Below are 22477 nucleotides of genomic sequence, written 5' to 3'. Positions count from 1 at the left end.
GCTTTTCTATGTTTGTTATTCCTGTGCTCCTCTGCCAGGCCACAAGGAAAGAAGGCAGGCAGATGGAAGGGGTCCCATTTCCTAGCTGGTGAAGGGCCCCAGGTGTGGAAGGGCTAACAGTGGTTGTGTTAAAGAGGAAGGGGACGTTGCCGCCACAGCTGATGGGAAGCTGGGCAGTGGCCCTGGGCATTCTGGAGGTGGCCCTAGGTGGGTCCACCAAGGCCTCAACTTTGTGGCCCCCTGGTGGCACTGGGGGCTTGGAGAGTATGATGATGACATCCCTGCCTAATCTCTTTACCATCTTTCACTGCTTCAATTTTTAAACTTCCAGAATTACACCTGGGTCTCAGGGACGGGTACTTCCTGATGGAATCTGGCGTGGTTGGAGGCTACACAGAGCAGAGGGAGACGGGAGCTCATCCTTCAGGACAGTTACGCAGGAGAAACAATGTGCCTGTGTTCTAAAGAGCAACAGTAGTCATGCCAGTTCTAACACTTATGTAACACTTATTATGTGCCAGCCGCTGTTTTAAGCATTATACACAAATTAGCTCATTTAATCCTCATTAACCAAACTCCCATAGAAGGCACTATTATTTTCTCTGTTTCAGAGAAGCTGAAACATAAAGAGGTTAAACAGTAGCTGAAGGACTATTCTACTTGCCAGGGGAAGTTCATGTGTTTCCTATGAAACAGGGTGGAGGGGGTTGGGGGGGTGAGGGTTAATAATACCCCCAAAGAGGGCTCACTGGCGATTGAGATCTCCTGGGCACATGCTTCATCATCAATACCGTTCTTCGGGTTAAAATGTGCAGTAATAAGTCTGAGGGACACACTGGGTGGGCATTCCCTATGGGTGACCTGGCTGAGGGGAATTTGGGATACACAATGATATCAGTAGTGGTTAAGCTCCGAGCCCACACGAAATGCCTGAACCATGAGCAGTACTAGAAGCAGTCCTGAATTCCAGATCACCAAGGGATTTGGAACCAGAGGGGCCGCTCCCTCCTCCCACCCCTGGGTGGGTGGAGTCAGGAATTCATTGGCAGTGAGAGGTTGGAGAGGGGGCTGGGCTCTAGCACAGAGGGTTCCCAGGAGGCCTTTGGTACAGGAGGGGCCTCCAGATGCAGGGGTTAAAAGGACTTGTGGGGTAGGGAGAGAGCTGGGCCTCTGCGTTTATCTTTCCTTCTACAAACGTTCCTGAGGGCTAATGAATAATCATAGCTGATATTAACCATGAGCTTGTTCAATTACAGACTCCCAGTTAAACCTTTTCCATGTATGGGTTATTCTCAATCTTCTCTTACAACCTTGTAAGGCAGGTGTTGCTGTCCCTGGAGGTGGATATTTAGCCGTAGAGAGGTTAAGTATCTTACCCAAGCTGAGAAGCTGAGCTTTTTGAACAACGGGCCTCCAGGTGGCGCTCTCCAGGGCACTGGCTGTGCTCTTACGTGGAGCTTCAAGGAACTCAGGAGCCCTTGGTGTGGGGAAGGCCAGGGATGGAATGAGACCGCCTGGAGAGGAAGGACACAGAAGAGCCCTGTGGACCGCTGACACTGGAGTCGGGCTGCCTGCTAAGACCAAATGGGGCGGGTGGGGGTAAAAGAAGGGTGAGAACCAAGAACAGATACCAGAATTTCTGAGTGGGTCTAAGAACTCCCAGTGTGGAGACCACAGCCACATTTTTAGGACCATTCTTTTTTAGCAGGCAAACTTTCCAGGGCAGTTGAGTAGCCTGGGTGATGATGCCAGAAGCAGGGTGTTAGGAGTGACCCCAGGGGAGGGGTTAACTGCCTGTGGCTGGTGGGAGGTCAGGGGTAAGGCCTGGAAGCAGAGAGTCTGATAAGAGAGGAATTTATGTGAGAGCTTGTAGAATTAACCTGCATAAGGGAAAGGAAAACGCAGAAATGAGGATGTGGTGCTGGGTGGTAAAAGGAAGGGTTGGAGGGTTGGGGGATTTGGCAAGGCCTAGGAGCAAAGACAGGTGAGGCACAGATCCACTAAGCGTCCATATCGGTGAGAAATACGTGGTCCATGAAGCTGCCTGAAATGTTTTCAGGTAGACCGAAAACAAAGGCAGTCTTTTCTAAATTCACAGAAAAGTGCCGGATGTGTAGAATTCTCCATCTCTATTTCAAGGGTCATTTTACACCACCATTTTTACTTTGTACCCTGTGGTGCCTGCTATTGTTGAGTGGTACACATTCACAGGTGACCATAAGGGTGAACCAGGGGCAAGTAAACATTGCTGAGTCCTTACAAGGAGACAATCATGCTTCGTGCAAGCGTTCTATGCATTAAATAAATTTTAAATTGTGAATAAATGAGTAAGTACACACAAAAAGAGCTCTATGCACTTGCATATTGGATGTGAGTGGGGGGACACGTGATTTTATGTAGGGATGTCGTCACATTTTCTGCTGGTGAGAGTGATCCTAGTTCATATGGTGAGATGAAATGGATGCTTATCAGCAGTGTCCCCATGAGGGCTCCCTGAAGTCTGGGAAGCCTGAGAAATAAAGACAGGAAGTAGGTAAGGGCATGCTGAGAGGACGCCCAAAGCAGAGCCCTAAGAGGCCTGGTTTGGGGAAAAGAGAAACCAAGTTCACTTTGGGATATTTTAGGGATTTAGAGAAAATGTCTTAAAAAAATAGACTGATAAAGTTTTCAAATCTTCAAAGGGTAGATTTTCTGAGCCATATGGTAAAGTGATTTGGTTTCATTCCTCTAACAATCTAGGGAAGGGCGATATGGGCCCAAGAACCTGGGGCTCAGAGTGGAGAGTGACATGACGAGCAGTGATAAACTGTACGTCAGAGAGAGATAGAGAATATTGTAAGTCAAATCCACTGTGATACTCTGAACTCTGTGGCATGGGACATACTCCTGCCGGTTTGGCACTAAACCTCTTCTGGTTGGTACTGGTGGGTTTCAGGCTGGGAGAGTGGGGACAGGCAGAGCCTGTCAGCCACACGTGTGTAAACCAAAATTAATTTTAGACTGTAACAAAGATTAATAAGCATTCACTTGAGTGAAAGTAGCTACAACCTGAGAGACACAGATCCAAGTAGTAAATTAAATTGTGTTCCTCCAAAGAGGAGGCTGCCTTTTATAGCAAAAGTGCCTACCCAGGTTCCCAATTAGGTCTGTTTATGTAAATGAGGTGTCCAAATTATGCAGTTCTGATTGGATGGGCAGGTCCCAGTCCATCGGTAGAGTCCCGAAACTAGGGTTTCCCTGTAGGGGTTGACTCAGATGGTGTAAACAAGTGGGCGGAGGGAAGCTGGGAGTTCAGTCTGAGGTTCTTTCCCTTTAAAGAGGCCCTGAGGTGCCCTGTCTTCAAATGGCTGCCAGGCTCTTATTTATAAAATGTGGGCCCTCGGTTGACCAGGGGTTGTCCATCTCAGCAGATAAACTCCTTTTTGGGATTCCTGTCAAATGAATCTTTCTTCTTGGGATCCACAGTGACAAGACGATAACAGTGACGTGGGCAACCTTTTCTGCACCCCAGCACCCCAATGCACATGCACTGTTAGGCTTGAATGAGGCTTGAAATGAGGTAAGTATTGACTTTCATATGTTCCTCCAGTTCTACTGCCAACACAATCAGTCTGACACAAAAGCAGCCACCGTCCATTCACAATGCCTCCCATGTTAGGTCATTAAGACCCAGGTTTGGTTGCCTCACAGTTTGGGTCATAACGACTCTGGTCTGGCTGCTCCACTGTCTACATTTGAGACCTTTTATGAGGTCAGTGACATCGTTCAACCTTTCCAACTTGAGTGATTTGTAGTCCCAGTGGTTGGTAGCTCTCAGGGGACACTGACTGCAAATCTTGTGCGCACATAAGCAGGCACAGGAGGAGGAATTGTAAGCTTTTCAGAGCAGGACTGTGTCGACTGCTTTTCTATCCATGGAACCAATACTTAATTCAAAAGTACTGTCGAGGAGACTCTCTCTGAGGGATGGGAGGGGAACAGGTCTGTGCTAAGAAAGAAGAAACCAGAAGGCAGGTCTCAAAGGGGAGATGATGCCTGCAGTCTGGTGAGGGGGCCTCAGGAGTCAGCTGCCATCGCAGCGAGTGTGGGCATGAGTCACTGGAGGGGAGGATTCCATGGAGGAAATCTGTGAGGAAATGTGCATATTGAGACATTGATTGTGCATCTGGGGATATTTTGGGTCCAAGAATAAAATGTCAAAATGTTCTGGTGAGTCGTTGAGAGATCTATACTCTTACAGACATGGAACCAGAGGCAGTCACATTCAAGTACAAAAAACACGCCGATTAAAAGTAATAGCTGTTGGCTCAACCACAGTCTAGGTCCTAAAGGGGTGGATATAGTTCCCGTAAACTCTGGTCTTCAGAACTGATGAGCCAATCGCTTCCAGTCTGGGTAGGATGGGTAGGTTGCTTTAGATTTAGGATCACGAGAAAGCTCAGCCATCTCCTTCATTGATTCATTCTGGAATGTTTCCTGAGCATAGTCTGGGCATGTGCTGCGGTAGGTATCATATAACTCAAAATGGTCCATTCTTGAACGCCACAGATTAGCTCACAGGCCTTCAGCGTGGCCCCTCCGCCGTCTATGTGGACAGAACTCCCACCACCTACCCCTTTCTGGAGCCTCAGGGCCCTGTGGGTATGGAATATGGGGTGGGGGATCCCCACGCCCAGCTGTGCACTGGAGAGCTGGGGTGACTACAGTGTGGGCATCCAGAGTGAGTCCTAGCGATGGTGTCTGTGTGCCCTGTAGATGGTCACTGTTCAGGCAGAGAAGTTGGGCCAGTCAGGGCTGGAGATGTCCAGTGAATGTAATAGAAAAGAAACCCCTGCAGACCCCTGGAGAGGCAGTGGGGTGTGTGCAGAAGTAGATGGCAGTGATTCAAAGAGTAACAGGGAAAACTGAGAGGGGAGACATGGCCTTCTCACTTTACAGATTCAGGGTGTCTGGGGGTTTGTCCAAGAAGTATGTATTACTTTGGTAACTTAAAAAAAAAAGCCCATATATTGTTTAGATGAGTAAACGGAAGATGAAAAATGGAGCTTGGTGAAGGAGATCTTTCTTGCAGGATTTAGCTGTAAAGGCAAGACGGGCTGGGGGAAGGAAGAGGAGGGTGTGGAGGGAAGCAGAGTCTGTTTTAAGGTGGAGATCTGAGTGGGTGTGCCTGTAGGGGTGGGGGGCCTCTTCCACTGGAGACTGAGACATAACAACGGTCAGGATGCCGTGAATCTTAGGTGGGGGCCAGGTGGTGGAATCCGGGGTGCACATTCTGGAGGAGATTGGTCCCATTTTCTGTGCAGAGCAGGAGGCGAGGGCCTTTGAGTAGGCTGGTGGGTTGGGCTAGAGAGGAGTGGGGGAAGAGTTGAGAAGGCCACTCTGGGGACTGGAAAGAGACGGTGGCAGGTATAGCACCCCAAAGCCCACACTGCTGGAGCTGGGGTTGAGGCAGAGAGGAGACGAGAAGCTCACAGCGCCTGGGGCTGGTAGAAGGACTAAGCATATGTAGGTCCATGCGTGACGCCCATCCTTGCTGTTTCACAAACTATGACTCTTGAAGCAGCACCCTCAGGACTGGGTGAGCCCCAGAGTCTCTGTGGTTTGTGCCCCCCGCAGTCTGAATATAGTGGTTACACACCACCAGATAGGGAACCACTGACAGTGGTTTCCATCTTGTACTGGGGTGGGAGACCAGGGTCATGTAGAAGCCTTTGGTTGAGTAGGTCTTTTAATAGCTTTTCACATCATATATAATTCCCTAAACTCCCATCTCTCTCTCTCTCTATGCCCCTCAGAGACCTAGCCTTTTTCCTGGGTAATCAGTGACCCACAAGTCAGCAGAAGACCTGACTAATGGTCACACGTCAGGACCTCTGGCCGGCTAAAGGTAACATCTTGACCTAAGTTAGGTTTCAGTTCCTGAGTCCCCAGGTGGAACGACGTCCGGCTACTTTCCCATGAGACCAGACAGAGGGACTCCAAAAAAGACCTCAGAATTGTCCTCAAGACCTGAAGAAAATATTCATTACCCTTACCTCACCTCCGAGCCATCAGCTCCCGACACGAACCCGAACCCCTAACCATGGTGTCCTGTGATTTTTGCCCTATGTAACCTGTAACTTACACGCCATCGGGCAGCCAGGTTTTTGAGCACTACCTCTCCTGTGTCTCTGGGTTTGGTGTCAATCCCTAAATACACCTTTACTTTCTTTACTGCGAACTCCTGTTTGTATCTTATTTGGCTTTGATGCGTACAGGCAAAGGAATTCCTGTGGTTTGGTAGCAGGGTCTTTCTACCTTTGGTGGTGTGTCTTTTTAAAAAGATTCTTGAAGATCTAAATACTTGAAAGTGTAAGTGGCTAAAGAAAGTTCAGGTTCCTGCTCTGTGCTTGATCTTGTATAAATTGACAGATGGGGCCTGGTCCAGCAAGCCATGACTTCTCTTTTCTTTAACAGGGATTTGTTGGGATCTGTCCAGCATTAACCAAGATGGTGACATACCCTCTTAGATGCTGGGGATTAGAAGACCCTAATAAGGCCTGGTCCTTGTAGTTGGTGAATTCTCAGGTTATAAGAAGGAAGATAGTTTTGCAAAAAATTATTGGAAAACGGTAATAAGAGCTATTATAGGGGAATGAACAAAGGGGCAGTGATGGGGGGAAAATGGTGCCTTGTACTGGGGTGGGAGACCAGGGTCATGTAGAAGCCTTTGGTTGAGTAGGTCTTTTAGTAGCTTTTCACATCACATATAATTCCCTAAATTAAATTCCAACCACTTTTATTAAGATGAGGACCCAAGGAGTTTTGTCCTTCAAGTAAACATGGCTTCTCTAGACCCCATTACTGCGAATTCCAGTCAAGAGCTGGACAAAGGCAGAAGAACTGGCAGTTAGGTGCACACATGCATATACTTCTTCCAAATATTTAACCACAAAGGCAGAAATCCTGCCTAAAAGAAAATGAAGTTCTTAAATGGTCACACCAGCTGCTGTCAACTGAATTGAGTTAGGGCCAAACAACAGCTAATCTCTTTAATAGGGAGATCCAAAAATACACACAGAGACTTTTCTTTGTATTTCTAAGCGGATCAGAAAGGTAGCCTAACTACTAGCTAGCAGTTCTGTAGATTGATCTCAGGATACTCTAGATTGCTTCCACTTTTTGCAGTCAACTCAGGGAAATTTGCAGAAACTCCAAGCCAAATAAGTTTGGTTTACTTAAAATGTTTTTAAAAAACCGGTGACTAAGAGACGTCCCATCCCCCACTCACTTCTAATTTTTCACATAGGGATCAGAGTTGCTGAAGGGGCCTGCTGCAAACCTGAGGGGACTGAGCTTCTCCAAACTCCATCCTTGAAAATAATTCTCTGAGAGGAAGTGGAAGTGAGAAAGTAGAGCATCTCAGCCTTCATGAAGCCAAGCCTAGGGTCTCCTCCCTGGGTCCCAGACCCACTCTCTAGGCTCCGCCCCCAGTTTTTTCTTTTCTTTCTTTTTTTTTTTTTTGGACACCAACCCTAGGCACTGGCCTGTTTTCTTTTATCTGTGGCCAGCACTCAGTCCAGAACTGAAGAAAGCAAGATTCAAGCCTGCCTAGCGTGCTCTTCCGAAGCCACCAAAGGCAAGCACACAGATTTTATTCTCATGTTAACAAACTTTATTGCCACTATTCACGGGACAATAGGGTTAACAAAATGGATAAAAGTGCTCAGTTTTTTCTTCTCCATTTGCAAACACTCTCTATATTCTGGCCGTGCAGCACTCAACACAGGCAGCATAACTAATGTGTTTTCTTCATTTGGCCTTTTACAAAGTACCGTCAAGGTGAATGGATACTTTACTTTTAATAATAATGAAAGTTAACACTTATTGGGTGCTAAATTCCAGACAATAAGCAAAGGTTTAAAATTACTCTCCCATTCAATCCTCATCCAGCCTGGAGGTGTGACCCCATTTATTTTGTGAACAGTGGGTGGGTTTGTCCCACCCTTAGGTAACCCCCTCCCCACTTTGCATTCCAGACAAAGTTTGGGGATGGTGGCCACTACAGGGACTTTCCCTTTTCAGTCTTTAAACACTGTAATTTTGAAAGATCTTCCTATTGTAGGTATTACAGTTAGGCGGCCTGTTCCAGAAATATAACTGAAGCAGTGGATTTTTTTCTAATGGCCCAAAGACAAATTTTTCAACTAAAGCAAAAAATTGTGTAATTGATGTATATGAGACTTTAAGAAGTCATAAATTAAAATAGTTCACTGTAACTAAAAATTCTTGGATAAAATACAATTTCTCAAAATGTTATTGATTTTAAAAGTCATCCTGAGTGCATTGGCGATTTCGATAAGCTACTTTCTCCTTCCTATGTAGATTTGTACACATAATAAATAAATGTGGACTTCCCAAAAAAATACATATGCTTAATTCTGTGTTATTTTAGCAATGTTAAAAATTGCTTCTCTTTGTGGTTAATATCGATGGTGGGTCAGGGGGTGACCAGGTCCAGCTGTGAACTGCCTGGCCTCTGCAGCCCCAGGTGGTGTCACCAGGTGACACCATTTCTAATGGAGGAAAATGATCAGCTTGGGTTTGGAGTCTGAGCACTCACGCACCACTACCTCTTATTTGGTGCGGCCAGTTCCAAAAGCTTATCTTTAAAGGGAAAACCACTGGAGTGCCATTGGGACTCAAATTTCTAAGAAGGAAAAGAGGAAGTAGTGTGCTCTGAAGATAGAGCCTGAATTCCGTTGCTTGGTGACCAGGCAGACGAGGACAGAGGGAGAGGGCCCTGCTCCACTCTAGGGCTGCTGCAGCCTTCGGAAGGACCCAGGGCCCCATCCACCCGGACCGGTCACAGCCCGCTGAGCTTCTTACTTTAATACCACAGAGCCACTAGCAAGCCCGACCTGGCCATGGGAGTGTGGAGGCTTCAACTTGTAAATCCCCTACTTCATTTAACAAGCCTCTGGAAATGCTAAAACAGCTGTCAACCGTGAAAAGGGGAAATTCCCGGTGGGAATTTATGTAAATGTGGCCAGTGACAGAAAAAAGTATAAAATGCAACCCATGATTTGGGGTATTTTTGGCTTCGGAAAGAAAGCCCCGAGCGCAGGAGGAGAGTTCACGGTTAGCTCTGGGTGCGCTCAGGCGTGGACGGGTCCTCCAGGTGCCGCGGCCGCGGTTCTGGGCCAGCGCGAAGGACACTGAAGGCCCTGGTGACGACCAGGGCGGGCTGGCCCAGAGCCGTGTGTCGCAGGGGCTCAAGAGGCCTCACAGCTCACGCCTCTCTCTCCTCACCTCCCACCCGTCCCGAGTGTTTCTGACCGTGTTCCCCACTATACCTCTCCGCTCGCCGGCCCAGACCTGGGGTCAAGCTCGTGGCTGCGTCCGCCCCGTTTCGTTCACCTCTGAGCTCCGAGGGCCGGCAGCTGGTGGGCACGTTGTCAGGAGCCGTGGAAGAAAGGGAAGGAAAGGAAGGGAAGGGGACAGAGAGGGAGGCGCTTCCCCTGTAATCTCCGCATCACCCCTGAACCCGCGATGCTGCCTGTCAAACATGCAGCACCCCAATCCAGGCTCGGGGTGCATCTTGACCACTGCGTCCCCATGCACAGCCTTCCCACGAGGATTTGGCCCACGGTTCACCTTCTTCCCGGAGGTTAGGGGCTCCCCGCGGCGAATCCCCACCCCCAGCACCGGGATAGACCGGCAGAGGCCAAGCGCCAGCCCGGAGGGCGCTGACAGTGGACCGCGGCGGTGGCCTGCGGCCTTGCTCCCTGCACTTGGCGGCCAGCCGCGTGGCAGCGCCCCGTGGAAGCCTCACTGTGTTTCCCGCACGGTGACTTTGGCCAGGGGTGGGGAGGCGAAAGCCTTCAGCGCTCTGGCCTGGAGCAGCCTTCTCCCACCCAAACATCCCCTCTGGAGCCTCCCGGTCGCCCCCACCCCCCCGCCCGCCCGCGTCGGTCTTTCAGGAGCAAAGTGAAAGCCACAGGTGGCCTGGCTTCTGCTGGGTCTGGGGACCGCGGATTCTCCCCTCCGAGGTGGAACTTGGCAGCCCGGGGTTCCCGGCTCCCAACCCAAGGTCCGCAGCGCCGCCTGGGTCCCGGACCCCCCCGGTGGACCACACCTCCCTCGGTGCCGGGTGCACCGCGGGTTCTCCAGTACCTAGGTGTGTATATATGTATATACGTACATATGTATGTGTTATTTTGCTTCCCCTCCTTTTTTTGCTTTCTCTCCCCCCCCCCCCACTTTTCTCTCTGTCTCTTTTGTTTAGAGATTTTCCGGTCTTAAGCCTGGAGTGGAGATAGCCGCGGCGCCCAGACTTCTGGGGAGGTGACAAATGGGTTCGGTGCCACCGACGCCGAGAAACTCCCCCGCCCCCGCCGCAGGCCACACGCCCCGCGCAGCCAGCGCGGGGGCTCCCGGGTTTGGATGTTCCCGACGCGCCACGCGGGCTCAGCCGGCGGCGTCCCTCGACCTCCAGAGGGGAGGTCGTCCTAATCCTGGAGGCCGCCCGAGGGGAGGGCGGGGCCACTTGCCGCCCGCGACACTGACGTTCGGGTTCTTATAGCTTCCAGCTCTCCCGCGCCAGCACTTCTCAGCTCCGAGGCAAAGCAGCGGGGGCCGTGTCCGCGCGGCGCCTAGAAGCCCCGCGACGGTTTTAAGTTTTGCCGGGAACGCGCCGCGGGGCAGGGCACGTGGGGCGGGCCCCTCCCCCCACCCCTCCCCCCGCCGCCCCGCCCGCCCGCGCTCCGCAGGTCCCCGCCCCGCCCGCCCGCCCGCCGCGCTCGGGAAGCCCCCGCGGCTCCTCCTCCCGGCGGGGGGCTCGCTCCTGCCTCCCGCGACTCGAGTTCTCTCGCTCGGCCGCCGGGCGCTCGTTCCCGCGGGCCTGGAGCGCAGAGCACGGCCTTTCTGGGGCCGCGGGGACGAGGGGCGGTGACCTCTGTGCGCTCCCCGCGTCCCAGGCGCCCGGCCCGCGCCCCGGCCGCCAGCATGGTGCTGCTGGCGGGGCCCGGGCCGGAGAGCGGCGGGGCGCTCTGCGTGTCTCCGCAGCCTCCATCCTCCCCTCGGGACGCGCAGGCCGGGGAAGACCCCGCCGAGTACGAAGAGTACGAGGACTTCTCGCGTCTGCCCGACACCAGCAGTTACGCCTCGGATGACTCCTTCTACCCGCCCGTAAGCGAAGAGGAGTGCGGCGCCGTGAGCTCCTGGAGCGTCCGGGAGGGAGTTCCGGAGGACGTCCCGGAGGCGGCGACCCTCCTGCGCGCCGCCTGCTCTAACGACGTGGGGCTGCTGAAGGCGCTGGTGCGGAGGGGGCCGCGCGTCGAGGAGGTGCGGGAGACGGATCCCAACGGCCGGGTAAGCCTGCAACCCCACGGGGTTCGGGTCCTCTCTGCCTGTCCTCCCATTCCCCGCGCCACGCCACGCCACGCCACGCCACGCGGATCCCGACTCTGTCCAGGTCCCGCGGTGACTTTGCTATTGCAAAGAGAGGCTTTTCCTCGCTCTTGGGCGTGAGGCGCGCGTGGAGCCTTGAGTGGCTTCCCCGTCCCAGGCTGGGGGAGGGATTTGATTTGTCGGAGGTCACAGTCCCCGGGAGAAGCCCATCGTTCCGTGTCCTCTTCTCGTCCCTCCACTCCCCACCCCGGTCCTCTGGTCCCTGAATCTCCTCTGGGGCCGGCTGGAAGCCTCTGGGTTGGAAACCTCTCGTTGGGTGTCTTCAACCTGGGCCCCCGCTGACTGTTATCTTCCTCGCCTGCAGGGGTCAACCCCTTGCTCCCAGAGCCCCAATTGCCCCCCTGGGACCCTCGCGCTCTCCTTTCCGTTACACGTCCCAGCGTGGGTTGGCTCTTGGCCTGACCAGTGTTTGGGGTTTCCTCCCAGATGGTCTGCTTACCACCCCCCACCCCACGCCTGGCTGTGCCTGGTGACCCTTGCGGCGACCAGCCAGCGTGATCTCCCACTTGATGTCCCCACGGTCACCGCCGCGAGCCAGTGCCACTGCCCTCCCTTGTTCTGGCCTGGGGAACCCAGCGGAGAGGTGGGCACCCTCCGGGTAGGGCAAGCGGGGTGGGGAAAGGCACGGCAAAGTACATTTAGAAAAGGAAAGAAAATGTTGGCTTGTAAAGACTTGAGATGGGCTGGCTCACCAAAAACAACCCACTAAGCACTTGGGGGGAAAAACCACGGAGTGACAACTGCAGTCAAGTGCTGAGTAGTCTGTGCTGTGTGGACAAGTAGCGGTCTCACCTGATTGTCACATTCCCCAGGTCCTTAGGGATCTGCGGCCTCAGCCCAGCACAAATCAGGAGTGCAAGCGCATTTCCTTGGCTTTTACTTGGAAACTTGTGTGACCCTGTGCTTTTGGTTTATCAAGGGCCCGGTAGTTTGTCTCTGACTGGTCTGCGCTGGACTTAAACATGCAGGAGCTGGGAGTGTCACGCCTGTGTCTAACTTGACATTTGAATTTGGGGAAGGGCCAGTGCTTGTTGTAATGTGTCAGGCAATGCTGGCCCTGAGTCCCTTAGGACTAAGAGAGCCAGCGTGGGGCCCTCATGGGCAGCATCACCTTGGTCTTGTTGGGTGGCAGTGACTGCTCACACCCTGCCCTCCTCTGGCCTTGCTGGGGTAATGGGTTTTGAGCTTCCTGAGGCACTAGGGGCTGTTTCTCCAGGTGTACTTTCACTTTTCCTAGGTGAGTTTTCTCACACAGATATTTATATCAGAGACCTCTTTTTCCTGAATTCCACAGGGATCTGGAAGAACACGGGTGGCGTAGGTGTCACCCGAGTCCTGGGCAGCCCTAGGTATCCAATGGGCTGGGGTGGGCACGGGCAGGGCCTCGCTTGCTGAGCCCCCACACTTAGGCTCCACTGGGCTCAGATTTGTTATTTCCATTGGGGATAAAAATTTAAGTTTGAAAACAGCTGCATCAGAGCCAACCAAGAACAGTGGGACCCATCCCCAGGGGGCTTGGGCCTGACACACTGGGTGCTGGGTGCTTTTGAAAGCCCCTCCTTTAGCATAGTTAGGGGAGTGGCTCTCTGCCTCAGTTTCCTCATTGTAAAGTGAGGGCTAAGGACAGCTCGTACCTCTGGGGACTGTGAGCATGAGATGCCCTGACACACAGCACTCTGATGTGGCCCTTGTTTCCTTTGCCATCTTGTCCTGTTTCTCACTCTCCTGCCTTCTCCTTGCTCGGAAAAGTGCATCCTCCAGCTTTTTTTTTCCTTCTGCCAGGCAAAGCTATTTTTTCTATCTGCTTTTCCTTTTGATTGAGAGCCTCCCTTTGTTTCTCTGCTTTAAGTCTCCTCCTCTCTGCTTCCCATGAAATCGTGATGGAGAAATGGCAGATGGGCTGCAAACCGGAAGACCCCTGGGCTCTTTCATCTTCTGATCAGAAGGAGCAAGTCCTGTGTTCTGTGCTCTGAGGAAGGAAGGCGAGAGCTTCTGTTCTTCCCATGACTTCTAGATGCTATTGATCAAACGGTCTCTGTGTTCCCGGAAAACAGAAAGAATATGATGTCCCAACGTGCAAATGCACAACCCCGTGGCAAATGGAGTGCAGTGACTCACTGTATAAGTGTTCTTTGCAGACCTACTGTGTGCAAGGAACGGGTTAGGGACTCTAGGAGATCAAAGATGAACCGAACAGTCTCTGCCTTGGAGAGTCGTAATCTTTAATTAGGTTGGTACAAAAGGAACTGCGGTTTAAGAGGTTAATAATTGCAAAAACCGCAGTTACTTTTGCATCAAATTAATAAGGTAGTTGAGACGAGAACTCAGAGCGATAATGCCTGGTGATGATGGCCAGAAGCGGGATGTCAGAAGCTAAGTGGGGTAAGTGTCTTGGATGCAGGGAGCTGAGGACAGTCCTGGAAGCCCCAGGAGGGGAGACCTTTGGAGGTGGTGGCAGGAGGATATTCTAGTCAGGCAGACGGAGCCAAGAGAGCGATGGCAGGTACAGTGTGGTTGGTCGTGGCATGGCACAGGGGCGAATGTGGGAGCTAAAGCAAGAGGGACTGACCTGGGCCACGTGATAAGAGACTGTTCAGGAGAAGCTGGCTAAAACATAGGAAATTGGGAATCAAACTGATTTCACCTTGTCCAGCTTCGGGGCCACACAACTCGCTCACTGCCTTACCTTAGGGGCACCTTCTCTGGGAAGCCTTTCTTCCTACTCTGCCTATGCCAGCAGCACCCGGAGCTGAGTAAGGGCCATCCAGGGGTTCAGGGATTGAGGATGGTTATTTGAGAGAGTAGGTAATGTTTGAATAAAGATGTAGAGAAGGTATGGGGTGGAGGGGGAGCACTCCCGGCAGAGGAAACAGCAAGCACAGAGGCTTGGAGGCAAGAGCCCTTTGGGCCTGGTCTACATGCTCATCACAATTACTGTGTTTCCCCGAAAATAAGACCTAGCCGGACCATCAGCTCTAATGTGTCTTTTGGAGCAAAAATTAATGTAAGACTTATAGTAAAGTAAGACCGGGTCTTATATACTATAATACCAGGTATAATTATATAATATAATATAATTAATATAATATAATGTAATAATATAATATCGGGTCTTATATTAATTTTTGCTCCAGAAGACGCATTAGAGCTGATGGTCTGGCTATGTCTGATTTTCGGGGAGACATGGTAGAAGCAGTTAAAAACCTCCCAGAAAGCCCTAGAGCTTTGGTTGTAGTAGAGGGGTAATTGCATTAACTGCGGAATGAACAGCTCACAGTTGCAGCCCCCAGTCAGCTTCTTCCAGTGTAGAAGAGAAATGGAAAGGCTTTGAAAAGTTTTCTGGGCTGTGTTTGTTGAGCTGCTGCTCTCTGGTCAGTTAAGAAGAGAGTTCTGTCTGAGCTGACAGATGCTTGATTGGATTTGAGTAACGAAGGATCTACTTGGTTTGTTTAAGAAAATTTGTTCTTCCCTGGTTCCTGAGATTGGGAGAATACTGGCTGCAGCTCAACGCACAATTTTCCTTCTAAAATATTTATTGTTCTAAAAGGATCACATAATTTAATACGCAACATGTAAATATTTGTCAAATAATTCTCCGGTAACATTCAAAGTGTGCTCTTGCTGTCTTTCAGATTTATGTTCCCTCTGACACAGGGACAGTGAAAACTGCCGTATTCTTGTTCTAATTCTTCTGCTTAAGGTGGCTCTGGAGACAGACCTCAACCAAAGGAAGTGTTTGTGCTGTCTTCATTGTTACAGGGCAGTTTGAGTGTCAGATAGCTCTTGAACCCAATAGGCCCAATTATGCTAAATTTAAAGTGCTGCACTTTTTTCTTGATGTAATTCTTCTGATGCCTTTTAAATTCCAGAGTCTCTGATGAAGTTTTTCAGAGGCCACTCCACCCATTTTTTTCTATTGGCTCAGCAAAGCCCATCACACACCCAGTATGGGGTGTGAGGGTGTGTGTCTTCCTTGATTCTTGAGGGACTTAAGTGTTTTTTAGATTTGTAGTGGTGATCAGGACCTTCATCTTGACACGTACATGAGAAATTTTGTGGTTGGTTTTTCCAAGGCCATACAAGATGCATCAACTTTGGAATCATCTTCCCCTAAAATGAGAACCAAGTTGTTTGCAGTTCACAGCTCACCTTTCCGAATTGACCAGGCCTCAGTATTCATGGCCTGTGTGTGTGTAGCATGGGCTAGTTAGTGAGCACAGAAAGTGAATTCTGGCCTCACTCCTTCCCACATGTAAGTTGAGGGCCATTAAGCCCAGGGAAAGTGGGGGAGAAGGGAGAACGAGCAGTTTAGACTAGGGGCCCACAGGGCTGGAGCAGAGAAGGTGTCAGCTAAAGTGAGCCTTGGCAGGCCTGGGCTTGTGGTGGACAGCCGGCTGCCTCTTCCTCCTTCAATGACCACGGCGGGGGCCGCTGTGGGCCCAGTAGCAGTTGAAAGGCTGATGTGGTGGGTTTTTTTTAAAGGACTTAATTGTTTTTAGAGCAGTTTTAGACTCATAGCAAAATTGAGGAGAAGGTACAAAGATTTCCTGTACACCACTGGCCCCCACACATACAGGGCTGCCCCATTATCAATGGTCCCCTCCAGAGAGGGACATCTGTTACAAATGATGAACCTACATTGTTGACACATAGTCACCCAAAGTCCATAGTTTACATGGTGGTTCATTCTCGGTGTTGTGCATTCCATGGTTTGGGCAAATGCATAATGACATGTACCCAGCATTATGTCCTAAAAAGTACCCCATGTGTTTACACACAAGTACATCAGTTACCTGTGGCCAGAACAATTCCGCCTAACAAATAACTATGAAACCTCACGCATGTATACAACAGTACACATTTTGCTAAGGGTGGCCCACCTCAGCTGATCTTGCTGGTTTTGCCTTCACCTGGGGTTGGCCATAGATGGCAGGGAGGACCAGGAAAGTCTTGGCTGGGTGACTGCTTCGTGTGGTCTCATCCTCCAGGAAGCTGGCCTGGGCTTGTTCTCCATGGCAGGAGCAGGATTCCAAGACAGCAAGCAGAGCCACTAAGGTTTAATGTCACTTCTGCTGAAGCAAGTGACAAGGCCAAGCCCAGACTTAGCCTCTTACGTGTGAATTTGCTTTTGTTTGTGTAGCATGTTATTCACTAACCTGAAGGGTTTCTTAGTTTATTTTAAATTTATTTGTATTAAGGAAGATTTCAGATTACTACCCAACTAGAAGATACCAAGGTCCTTCATGTCCTACCCATCCAGCATCAACAAGCATCACCTCCTGAGGGCCCATTTTAATTACGATGGGAAGGGTTACCTTTAACGCTGCTTTTGTGTATATTTGTGTGGACAAAGTTTTCAGAAGTTTAGAAGGACCACCGTCACGAGATTTTGGAGCTGGAAGGGATTATTGGCCCCTATCATTTTGTAGTTGAAGAAAGGAAAGTGGGGCTCAGAGAAGAGGGTTCCTACAGGCGTCAGGAGTGCTGGGTTCTAGAAGGACCCCGAAGCTGCTCGTGATGCCCATTTAAACCCCCATGGGTCTCTCCAAGGGGCTTCTGAGCTTTCCACCTTTGCCTCCTGGCTGCTCCTGAGAAATGGGCCAGCTAGAAATTTGGTGGGGTGGTTGGGTGATTTTGAACATGCGATTTCCATCCTGTACTTGTGAAGAAAGACTAAGGGAGAGGTGTTATAAAAATCTAAAATAATAGGGTATATGAACTCTTTTGGAATCTCATTGATTCATCTCCAATTCTTATCAATATAATAAGCAAGCTATTATTCAGAACCATTTTGAATGACAAGTTCTGGTAGATACAGTTACAATATAGGAAAAGCTGCATTATTTAGCTAATTATAAGTTACTAAAATTCAAGCTCTCCTATCAGACCCTTAGGTCAGTAATTTTTGAATGGTTATAGGAGTATTCAGATTTTCTCTTTCTTCCTGAGTCTGTTATGGTAACTTTTATTTTTCTAGGAAATTGCCATTTTTCCTAAGTTTTAGAGGTTCATAGTATGACTTTTTTTAGAGTTCTCTTTTTAATCTCTGCTATAACTGTATTACATCCTGTTTTTCTATATCTTTCAACTTGTGCAGTTTCTCTTTTGTGATAAATATTGTCAAAAATATCTACTTTATTAGCCTTTTCACAGAATCAATCTTGGCTCTAGATCTTTCTTCACTATGTCATCAATTTCTCCTTTTCTTTTTATTATTCCTTCAGGTTAAATTCTACCTATAACTGTCTCTCAAAGAATCACTTTGGCTTTTCCCACAAGTTTTGGTCGATAGTATTTTATTATTGTTCTGTTCTCATTTACATTATGATTTCCTCTCTTTTTTGACTTAGAAGTTATTTAGAATTGTGTTTAAATTTTTAAATATATATTTTAAAGCTTTATTAAAAGGTTTAAAATATTATAAAGCTTTCAATTTTGTTTTAATATTATAAATTATAAAGCTTTTATAATTATTTAACCTAATTCAGAGAATACGGTCTGTATGATACTTCTTTGAAATGTCCTGAGACTGACTTTACATACAGCCTGTTGGGCCAGTGAGTGTAAATCATCACCACGTGACATTCTATGGTTTCTCCAAATTAAGTCAAAACAGTTACATATGTAAAACAATATGTGCTTCCCTTTAATTAAAAGAAATAAGGATGTAAAGAAGTAGTTAAAATATGTGAAAAAAGAAAACATGTTTCATTGAAGACAATTGGGAAGTATTATAATCCATTTAGACAGTCTGGTAGACTGATGGTGTGTGTGTGTGTGTGTGTGTGTGTGTGTGTGTGTGTGTGTGTGTGTGTGTGAGGGAGAGAGAGAGAGATCAGCTTTTAAGATGAAGCAGGATGTTGAGAATCCTTGATGTCATTCAGTGAGTATACATAAAAGAATTTGGAAGAGACTGTTTTTAAATGGTGTTCCTGAATTTGAAAGACATTGAAGGTGGATTTCACTTATTTCTGCTAACTCAGAAATAAGGAAATTAGGGTAGACGTGAAATCCCAAGTGATTTGGTGGCAAAATTGGATTGGAGTGGTGGGATTTGGGAGCAACTTCAAAGTAACGTAACAACAAATGTGTGCTTCTCGAGGCATGTAAACGTCAGCTCTGAATGAGTTCAGATCCCAGGTGGGCATGTGACGGGCTGGGGAGTCTCCTCTGGCTTCTGTTTCTGAGCTTTAACTGACTTGAACAAGACCACACCTCGCGAGGGAGGCACAGGTAGGAGGTGTGGAGGTGAGGCCCAGGAAGAGGTAGGAACTGTGCTCGTGCGAGGTGCCCAGGAAAGGCTGTTAAATAATCGTACAGTAGCACATTTTCTGAGACAAGGCAGGGCACATGAATTTGGTTTAAAAATAAAGGAAGATGGAAATTAGGCTGAGTGGGAAAAGTCCATCTCAGCGGATTATATGCTGTCTGATTCCTTTTATGTAACATTCTTGAAATGATGCAGTTGTAGAGATGGAGACCAGATTAGAGGTGGCCTGGGTTAGGGGTTTGGGGGAGGACGTGTGGTGCTACTGTAACAGGGTAGCAGGAAGGAGGGGGCCCTGCGATGGCACAGCCCTGCATCTAGAATGTGGTGGTGGTTACGGGGAACTACACATGGGTTAAAATGCCATAGAACTAAACATACACACATGTGCTTGTGTGACTGGTGGCATCTGAACAAGCTCTGTGGGTTTCAGCCATGTCCATTTCATGGCGGTGCTCTCGTACTGTAATTAATTAGGCAAGATTGACGTTGGGGAGGATGGCAGAAGACGGCAACTTCCTGTGGGCCTATCCCTATTTAAAAATCAAAAGTTTAATAAAAATGAAGGAAAGCAACCCTTAAAAATGGTTAAGATGATAAATTGTATGTTGTGTGTATTTTACCACACACACACACACACACACACACACACAAACGAAAAATAATGGATGAAGATATGCGTTACCTTTTTATCTGTAGCCTTTCCACTTTTGGAAACTAAAGCAGGGTCAGACCTGGTGAATCTGTAGGACTGGGACCCACCGGGAATATTGGCTGTTTGAACCATTGCTACTAAAGTGGTAACAAAGGGACCCCATGGTGCAACGCTGGCATCACCTGGGGGCTTTTCCCAAATGTGAGGTCCCAGCCCCCTCCCTAGATCCATCGACTGGACCAGAATCAGCACTTTACTCAGGTCTTGAGGTGATTGGCATGTACACTTGTTTGAAGAGCTCCAGAACCTTTCTTAGAATAGAAAACAGGTTTGGTGGCCAAAGATGGAAGGCTTCGGTTGGTTGCATGAGCCTCGACGAGTCCCATGGTCTTTTGATTCGTAGCTTCTCCTGGCTCTCCCTACTCACAGGAGGGAGAGTCACTGCGTATCTCTTAGTTCTACACCTTCCAGCTTTTGTATTTGAAAACAGGATCGACCAGAGTCATGTGCTAAAAATAGTGACACAGCTCCTGGGCTCTGAGTTAGGTTTTTCCTTTGGTGTTAGGTAATGAGTGGGTTTCCGGGAAATTAAATCCGTTTACAGTAGCACCAGGCGACGGCTGGACGCTGGCTGAGGAGACTCTGAGGCCAGTTGCGGCACGTGCGTTCTCTTTGTTACTGGGAAACGCATCTCCCTCCTCTGAGCTACATCCCTCCGAGGATCCAGATGGCTGAGGGAACTGTTTCATCCACCGTGAAAAGGGACATGATAGGCTCCGTGGAGCAGGGGGAGGGGCTACTCTGGTGCATCTTGTCTCTTGCACATTGTCCTCTGTTGAAGGGTCGGTTGGAACAGGCCACCTCCGCAGTCCCCAGGCTCAACTCCATGTGCAATGATGGGAGGCGAGGCCTTTTCTGCAGGCATGTATTGGCCCTATCCGGGGGAACTGCTCAGTCCGCCCTGCTCAGGACTTTCCCATTTTGGCACTGAGACTCCCACATCCTGGGAAATCCCTGTGGCCCCCAGCAAACTGGATGGTTGGTTGCCCTTCCTGTGAAGGCGACCTTTGTGTTGGGAACCACACACCAAATGTCACCTAAGTGAGGCTGAAAGATCCACAGACCACGGAATTCCTCCGTTAGCAGAACTTGGAACTCCTACTTTTGAGGAAACCTGTTAAGTTGTTCTATTTGGAGCATATCCACTGAGACAGAGCATTTGCCTAAACTTGGATGGTTAGACTAGGCTCTTTTATCACATGAGAGAGCCGCCACCCAGGCAGACTCAGGACAGATGCATCTTGGGGGGTGGCTTTTGGGAGACAGAGGAGCCCCTGATCAGGGAGGGCCCACGGAGGGAGGGCTGGCAGTGGGGGCTTAAGTCTCCACTGTCATATGTGAAAAGAAGGATAAATACATTTCTCTAAAAAAATTCAGTTACTCAAAATGCACCAGGGAAGCTGTGGATTTGTTTTTAACAGAAATCATTAAAATTTTTCCTTTGGTGTAAACAAATCTAAAACCATTGGGTTGCTTTAGAATAAGGCACAAATGTACTGAGTTAATTTAAAAAACAGCAACACCTTATCTCATTTGTTACAGGCGGTGACTTATAATGACTCTACTGATAATTTTATTGGATCCAAATTACTTGAGATACTATCAACTTAAAAATATTTCCTAAAGCTAATTCAACGGAAGGGACTTTGAAAATAACTAAAAACATATCAACGTTTTGTTTCTGTCTGGCAAGTTCTATCTACCAATTTGCAAATGGCTTGATTTCAACATAAGAGTTTTTGGCAAACATGGAGGCCGTGTTCTTTATCAATAACATGGTACTTTAGAAAAATGTCTCTGTAAAAAGAAAAAAGGCTTCCCTGTCCCCTCAAAGGAATGGATATTCCTGAATGTCTGCTGTTAAAACGTGTCTTAGTTCCTTCAGGCGGCTATGACGGGCGGCTATAAGCGGTGGCTTACAAACAACAGACATGTATTGCTTACAGTGCTGGAAGTCCGAGTTCAGGAGCTGGCAGATGTGTTATCTGGTGAGGGCAGGCTTCCTGGTCATAGATGGCTGGCTTCTCGCAGTGTCCTCACATGGCACAGGGGTGAGGGAGTGCTCTGGGGTCTCTTATAAGAAGAACGTGAATCCCATCGTGGGGGCTCCACCTTGGTGACCAATCACGCCCCCCCCCCAGACACCATCACACTGGGGGTTAGTATTTCAACGTAAGACTTGTGGGGGAGACACAAGCATTCCGTCTATAGCAAAACAGTATCAAATGCTGAAGGAATACTAAAAAAATTAAAAACTTAATGTATTTTAAATATTTTTTTCCAGTTGCAGAAGAGGCATGTCATTTTTGAGTATCGGAATAGAACTACGTGTGTATGACTTGAACTCAAAAGATCCCAGGGTCTCTACCTGGAAAATTGGATGGACTCACATATAGAGAGATGATCTCCATCTCTAAAATATGGAATTCTCCTGTTGTGTGATTTTCAAAAACATGTTTAAATGAATAAAGTTTAATAATTAAAGTTAAATAGTCATAGGAAGCCTAGAAATAGAAAAAAAAATTTTTTTAAAGAAAGCTAACTTAAGCCTTTAGCATTCTGAGTGATGGGAAATGCCCCCAAATGCAGAATAAAAGGAAGTAATTTGAAAAGGAAAGTGAAGAAGAAAATGACTGTTTTAAGAACAGCTGCATTGATATCTAATTTACATCCCATACAATCCACCCATTGAAGGTGTAACTTGAATGGCTTTTAACGTATGCACAGGTGTGTGCAAGCATCACCAGTCAGTTTTAGAGCACTTCCATCACCTCAGAAACCTTGTGCCCTTCCGCTGTCGCCCCCTGTCGCCCAGCTTCTCCAGCCCTAAGCAACCACTCATTTACTTTCCGTACATTATTTATAACACGATTTTTATTTTTTATTTTTTTATAACACGATTTTTATGAAAGAAGAACCTAGATCCCTGTAACTTCATGTCAACTTGTCTTGTCATTTACTCAATAAATGAATATAACATTCACTTTACCACGACCAAGTGCAGGACGTGACATGTGCTGGTTCTACCACCAAGTGTCTCACCA

At 48.5% G+C, this 22477-nt stretch overlaps 1 protein-coding gene across 3 annotated transcripts in view; it reads left to right on the top strand.

The window, feature by feature from the left end:
- The first annotated feature begins 10396 nt into the window (after positions 1–10396).
- Positions 10397–22477, top strand: part of ANKRD33B (ankyrin repeat domain 33B) — a 68431-nt gene continuing 56350 nt past the window's right edge. Inside the window, exon 1 of one of the 3 annotated variants that reach the window (XR_013993690.1) lies at positions 10397–11352. Coding sequence is in view for 1 of the 3 variants with exons in the window: in XM_081054359.1 (XP_080910485.1) it covers positions 10987–11352 (366 nt within the window). In the remaining 2 variants the exon portion in view is untranslated. The remainder of the gene's footprint in view (positions 11353–22477) is intronic. The other 2 variants (XM_081054359.1, XM_081054360.1) reach the window with 2 other exon arrangements.

The sequence above is a fragment of the Rhinolophus hipposideros genome, assembly GCF_964194185.1.
Source record: "Rhinolophus hipposideros genome assembly, chromosome: 7".
NCBI classification, from domain to species: domain Eukaryota; kingdom Metazoa; phylum Chordata; class Mammalia; order Chiroptera; family Rhinolophidae; genus Rhinolophus; species Rhinolophus hipposideros.
Note: the sequence above shows the minus strand (reverse complement) of the source record. Positions and strands in the feature narration are given on the sequence as shown.